This window comes from Mesitornis unicolor, unplaced genomic scaffold (assembly GCF_000695765.1).
Source record: "Mesitornis unicolor isolate BGI_N332 unplaced genomic scaffold, ASM69576v1 scaffold796, whole genome shotgun sequence".
Lineage (NCBI taxonomy): Eukaryota > Metazoa > Chordata > Aves > Mesitornithiformes > Mesitornithidae > Mesitornis > Mesitornis unicolor.
The window spans coordinates 18,342-25,134 of record NW_010191525.1 but is presented as its reverse complement, the minus strand read 5'-3'; the positions used below and the strand labels follow the sequence as shown (position 1 = coordinate 25,134).

Here is a 6,793-nt window from a genome sequence, read left to right as displayed (position 1 = left end):
GGGGAAGGAGCCCGGCTCTGCTCGGGGATGGCCAATGCCAGGACAAGGGGCAATGGTCCCAAGCTGGAGCACAGGAGGTTCAAGCTGAAGATGAGGCCAAAGTTTGTGAGTGTGAGGGTTCTGGAGCATGGCCCAGGCTGCCCAGAGAGGTTGTGGAGTGTCCTTGTGTGGAGACACCCAAAGCCCTGGCCGTGTTCCTGTGTGACTGCTCTGGTGATCCTGCTGTGGCAGGGGTTGCACTGGGGGAGCTCTCCAGGTCCCTTCCAACTCCTCACGTTCTGTGATTCACCAGTCACAGACACTGCTCCCCAGAGTCAATGCAGGCAGGGACTGGGGCCAGTGGGAGACTGGGTAGGGCAAACAAACAGGAACCAAAGAACTGACAGCAAGGACCATTTGGGAGGTGAAGAAACAGACAAAACCCAAACAGTAGCACCAAGTCTTTTACACTTGGTAGGAGAAATCAGCCCGGGAAGCAGCAGTGTACTGGAAACTCAACAGGGGGAACTGAAGAGCAGAACACCAGTGACAGGAAAGACACGATGTGCCGGTAAGAGTTGCTGATGCATTAAGGGAGAGCTTAAGGGCTAATCCAATCAGCAATTTAACCATATGGATAAACAATGCAATCCCCACAGACTGAAAGCTCAAGGCTCAAGTAATTGCACAGTACTGCTATTGGTCTGCCCAGAACAGCAGCGCTGCCCGACACACCACAGACCAGGGGGAAACCAGAGAGGCTACGAAGGCAGGAAACAGAACAGTACATGGCAAACTCCCCATTAAGACAAGAGCTGAGGACAATCCCAAGACAATCAGAGCAGCAGCTTGTCCCAAAGGGGATAAACAACCCTCAGGTTTGCCCCATGTCACCCTGAAAGCAGCAGGAGCACAGCTAGACTAAACCTGCAAGGAAGTTTAACGTTTAGGAAAACCCACCATCAACTATGCTTGACTTTGAAAGAGGAACTTCATAAAAATAAGGAAGTGTGATTAAAAAGAACAGGGCAGCCAAAAAGAGTTACTTTTCTGCAAGTGATGCAGACTATTTAAAAAGAGAAGCTGGAGGCTCAAAGCACGTGTTTGAGAATAGGAAAAGGAAGCCCACACAGCTCAAATGATGAAGAATACAGCTATTAAAAGTAAGGTTGTTTCTATACAAGGAAAACACAATCAAGCTCCAGTAGGTGAAACAAAAAACCCAAACTCACACACTGGCAAGCTCAAGACAAAAGCGTGAGGAGTCATTTGCAACGTCACAGAACAGTAACAAATCCATCTTCAACCATATGAAGCAGTCAGGCTGCCCGCAGGGTCTAAAGACAAAGTACAGAAGGAGATATAGGGGAGGGAGGTGGGATGGGAGCGTGTGAAGAGACCCCTAAAAAGAGAAATAAGATTAGTATTTTGCTTCTTGGTTTACTGGGAAGAGCTATGAGGATTCCCAAGCCAGAACCCTCTGAAATGTCAAGAGAAGAGACGTGTAACTCGTTTAACACTGTGATAGTATCAGGAGACTGAAGCAGGGCTGTCACAACACTGATGTGGGGAGATCTGGGGAACTACAAACCAGCCTGACTGGTCTTACAGCCAAAGTCACCAGCGTGGAGACCCACACCACGCAACAAGTGATCCAGGAAAGCGAGGGAACAAGATGACAAGAAGTTTGCTTGTAGTACTGTTACTCAAGGCTGCAAACATGAGGAACAGCTGTGAAAAACTCCACAAGGATCTTATGAGACTGACTTGGCCATTAAATGGGCAGGCGACATTCTTTAGAGTTAAGTCAAAAGATAAGGAGAAAGATTTTTTTGTGCATAAAACAGTGTTTTGAGACCACTATTACCAGTCAGGAGTGGGATCCTGGGGTGATGAAACAGGACCTACAGGAATGTTTTATGAATTATGAGGCAGAGGAGAGACCACAGCATTAAAGACCAGTGGAAATCTCTGGTTCACCTGCATCTTCTGTATCATGGGCAGTTCTGGTCGTGGTCTACAGGGTACAGCCGAGCTGGAAGAAACTCCAGAGGTGACAAGGATGAACACAGCTCCCTCCCAGGGAATTACTGAACAGGGTACACCTGCATCTGCTGCCAGGCGAAGCCTGACATGAAAAACTACAGTTCAAAACACAAGTCAACAAAAGAGAAGCACCAGAAAAGAAAGGAAATATGGAATCTAGCCAGAAACACAGCTTCTCTGAGCAGTGTCAAACGTTAGTGTCACTGTAGGGGAAGCAGGAAGGAACAGTAAGAGACATATGATACAGCTTTGCTTGTGTGCATGATGGGAAAGCCAAAGGAAATCAGCTGCCTCAGACACAAACGTGTAGGCCAGAGGAGCAGCAACCTGACGGTGTCCGTTCTGCTTCCCAAAGGATACTGTAGAGTTTTCGGTCCTTGGACTCCGACCGCATGCGGCTCAGCTGCTGCTTATGGCAGCGCAGGCTCCAGGGGTTATAGCTGATCTTCTCAGAGCTCAGACCGCTGTTCCCATCCAACATCTGAAATGGAACATCTGAATGGATGTGTAAATCCACCCTGGGACTCTTGGTTTCCTGGATGCTGCTGGTATAAAAACAGAACAAACTTGCCTGTTAGAATCCATGCATCCTTCAGATACTTACGACTGTCATATCAACCCCTTGCACACAAGTCTCCTGTTCCCTCTCCCGTTGCACACTTCACACAACACAGACCTTCTTAACAGCAAATCCTCACTAATACTCTGGGCTGCGGACCCCGGCTCTAGGATCTGGTCTAACATCTCTGCCAGGTTGTACTATAATTGATAGAATAGGCAGGAATATCTATTTCTCAGCAAGCTCCAACTGGTGTGAGAAGGAGAAGGCAGAGACCTGCATTCAAAGCATCCTTGGAAAAAAAACCTCTGGGTTAAAAACCAGGTGGACCAAAGAGCATTTGAATCTGCTCCACATGCTTTGGCTTCACATCCAACAAACTGCCAAGGGTTATCCTATGTCAGGAGCCCTTCACATGGATGAGCTCATCATGAATCCAGCAAAGCTCCTGACACAGTCTGCAGGGCCACAGCGTGCTGGGCTAGCAACTGCAAGACAGTCTGTCGATTGTACAGGAGTACAAAATGCTCTCAACAAAAGGAGCACCAGAGCTGAAAGGGGAAGAGAGGTTTCCTGCTCATCATGTTGTCACCAGGCCCTCAAAGTTTTACCTTTCGCTGCTGTCACTGGCCAGGCCAGGTTTCTCCTCCTTGTGCTCAGTGCCGCTGCTTGATCTGTGAAGGCTCCGACGCGAGTGCTTGCGTCGTGGCTGGTCCCGCTCCGGCAAATCATCCTGCTCCAGGGCCTCGTTCTCCACGTAAGGATAGGCCACCAGGTTAATGTAGCCGTCGCTGTCTCCCTCAAAACAGACGGACACCACACCTGCCAGAAAGAAGCGCAGTATCAGTTCTGTTTCCCAGGGAGAGAACACAACCACGAACACCCAAACGTTCACCAGGAGAGAGGAAAATGCACGAGAACAACAAAGCAAATCCAGAGCAAGAAAAGGAGACTTAAGACTAGGAGAACCCAAATATTGCTGGCACAGCACAGAGGAGAAATCCGTGAGTGTCATGAGGATGGAGCCAGGCTCTTCTCGGTGACAAACAATGATAGGACAAGGGGTAACAGACACAAACTGGAACACAGGAGGTTCCACTTCAATTGGAGAAGAAACTTCTTCTCAGTGAGGGTGACAGAGCCCTGGCCCAGGCTGCCCAGAGAGGTTGTGGAGTCTCCTTCTCTGCAGACATTCAAAACCCGCCTGGACGCCTTCCTGTGTAACCTCATCTGGGTGTTCCTGCTCCGGCAGGGGGATTGGACTGGATGAGCTTTGGAGGTCCCTTCCAATCCCTCACGTTCTGGGATTCTGTGTAATAGTGCTCCATATTGCTACCTGAGCGAACAGTCGGCGGCAGCAGAGGAAGCTCTGCCACACACAGGAAATTCAGGACAAAAGCACAGCTGGTAGGTTGAGGGCTGTGAGTATTTCCTTCCATTCAGTCCTGCAGCAAATGTCGTCAAACTGGAGAAGGCCAAGCAAGGTCTACCAAGATGTTGAGGGGGGCAAAGCATACAAAAAATATCTGGGTAAGCATTTGGGTCCTGCAGAAGCACTCCTGCTGTTGACAGGAGGAGCCTGCTTTCTCTGCTAAAGGAGCTCCCCAGCATCTGAGCTATGGACTACAGGGCTCTGAGGCTGAGGTGGCACTTGCCAGTCTTAGCACAAGTCACCCAGTCTCACAGAAAAGGGATCTGTAAGGTCCCAGGGTTGCTAGCATAAAAACAAGAGGCCTTGGAAGTAAAACTACCTCAGTCAGATGCAGGCAAGCAGGAACATTTGTGTCCAGTTTTACCTCCGGAAGGCTCCTGGAAAGCAACACAGTCCAAGGGAAGGGAGAGATCTTTCACAGCACTCTGACTGTATCTAGCTGGCCAGCCACAGAGCAGGACAGCTGACACCTCTAGGGAGGGCTGACATCTTCATCTCTGGGACTGCTCCAGCCCTGAAAATAAGGCTACCACAGCCCATTTCTTAGCTTGCTAAGACTAAAAATCTTTCTTGAGCTTATTATCAGTATCAAATAGCTGCCAGGAGTATCAGATGCCCAATGCACCGAATCAAATAATTCATTACAAATGTGAGGAAACCTTGCACTGCTCAGTTGATGCAGGCCACCACATTACATGACAATGCTAACAAGGTTCAGGGGGCTCAACACAACTTCAGAGCAGTACAGGACTCCAACATGTCACCACATAAATGCTGCTTCAAGTGCTCCAACTGCCCAGACATGCTCCTCAAGACATCTCTGTGAAAGGGCAATCTTACGGTAACATCTGAGTGCTCAGACAGGAAATATCATCCCCAACATTCCCCTCCCCTCGAAGAGAAAGAAGAATTTCTGGGACTCTTGGGTGAAATCCCACGCTGAGGTGGAGGTGCATATCCTATGCCTTTAGGCTACCAGGAAGTATCTGGCTTCAAGAAGTCCATCTGGACTATCAGCTTCATCAGTTTTAAGCCCATTTCCCAAGGAAAGCTTGACATCCTATCAATTCTAGTAACTATGCAGGCTTCAGCTGGGATTTCTGATGGGCCTCTAGAACACCATATGGCCCCAGAGTGGCTGGAGGGTAACAAGAGGACTAGTCTGCTGGAGATTGTATCTTTCATTCGTGGTCTGCAAACAGACATAGGTAGGTAAGCTGACACTGCTCTGAGACCTTCAGGCTGCAGCCAGATCAAATGGCAAGACCCCGAACAGATGGTGGTCCCAGCTGTCTGTGAAGCATCGTCCTCCCAATGCCACGTGCTGACAAAGAAGCAGAGGCAACAGGAAGGTTACCTGCCAGTGTCACCATCCTGAATAAAAACACACATGGCCAGAAGCGTATCGAGCTTCTGAAAAATATGGATGAGCTGCCAACCCCTACGATGATACAGACACTGGAAAATTCCGTTCCTTCAAAGCGTCTGGGGACAAGGCTTCACCTCAGCACTGGGAAAGCAATGCTTCCTGCTTCAGCAGCTTTCTGATACAGGTTCAGAAAATAGATGGGATGAGGAAGCAATAAACCACGGGACTGGAATGTGCAAATGCTCGGTATATGATTTAACTGCATTTGGTCAAGGTCAAGGCTGTAAATTGACAGTAACTTGGTAGTAAAATCACTTCAGTTACACATCCATAACCTTAAGCTTCAGACTACAACTGTCACCCTGCATACTTTTTGTCTAGAGAGGGAAGCACAGTAAACGGCGTGCCTACAAAAAAAAAGACTACTTTTTTTCTAAGTACTCCTATCAGACTACTAGCCTGCAAAAGAGAAAGGATTAAAACCACGTAAAACGACAACGAAAGACATCAGGAGCTGCAGGGAAATGAGAGGACAGGTTCCTGAAGCATGTAAGTGCATTCTGGGATGACAACAGGCCTCACCTTTGTACTCAGGTGTGAACTCCTTCATTTCCGGGGGCAGAGACTCGTAGAAGCGCTGTTCTCTGGTAATGAGGGGCTTGCAGACAGTGTGGTCGTCGTAGCGCATCATGCTGCTGTGGCCGCCCACCTGGTGAATGAAAGGCTCCAGCAGGACCCCCCGGTCTCCGGATCGAGTGGCATTCTTGCCATACTTGCCCACTTCCATGGTTTGACAAACACACATTGCGTTGGGCACCAGTTGCACTCTTGGAGCATGGAGAGAGCCACATGGGCTGGGAGGGGGCAGCTCAGCAGCGGTCAGGCAGCCACAGGGGGGAAATCCTGGCAATCTGCTTCCTTATGATGAGCTGAAACAGCAAAGGAGATTCCTGTGAACACACGACCACTTGCATTCACTCCTTATTTCCTAGGAAAAGTTTTTGGTATTTATTTATATCTGCAACTGTTCCTCTCCTCATCTCTGTTTATATGTGACTTGTTCCAGCACGCTCCTCACCACCTCTTTAATCTTACAGGTAAACACCCACTAATTCAGAGGCAGTCTGGTCTAGAGCTTCTCCAATAGTGCTGACAGGAGACAGAGAACGGACAAGATATTAATATTTTGAGCCACCCACCTTTCAAAAATACTATTTCCTTCCTTTAGTTCATTTTATCAGGAAGGCAACGTGACAGTGAAGCACAAACAGCAAGCTACAGCACAATTAAAACCAAGCCCACACCTCTTCAGCAGCAGCACTGACAGACCTAACACAGGCAGAGCAAACATTTCAAGAATCTGAACCCCACTCCTTGAGCATCTGCATTTTGAACACCTAAACTACTA

At 48.6% G+C, this 6,793-nt stretch overlaps 1 protein-coding gene across 2 annotated transcripts in view; it reads right to left on the bottom strand.

Moving 5' to 3' along the window:
- Window positions 1-6,208, bottom strand: part of IP6K1 (inositol hexakisphosphate kinase 1) — an 8,012-nt gene extending 1,804 nt beyond the window's left edge. The window contains exons 1-3 of one of the 2 annotated variants that reach the window (XM_010186748.1): window positions 5,968-6,208; window positions 3,196-3,406; window positions 2,386-2,567 (exon numbers count right to left, since the gene is read on the bottom strand). In XM_010186748.1, coding sequence (XP_010185050.1) covers window positions 2,386-2,567; window positions 3,196-3,406; window positions 5,968-6,190 — 616 coding nt within the window. In that variant the 5' untranslated portion in view covers window positions 6,191-6,208. Of the gene's footprint in view, window positions 1-2,385; window positions 2,571-3,195; window positions 3,407-5,967 lie in introns of both variants that reach the window. The other variant, XM_010186746.1, reaches the window with a different exon arrangement.
- Between the last annotated feature and the right edge of the window lie 585 nt (window positions 6,209-6,793).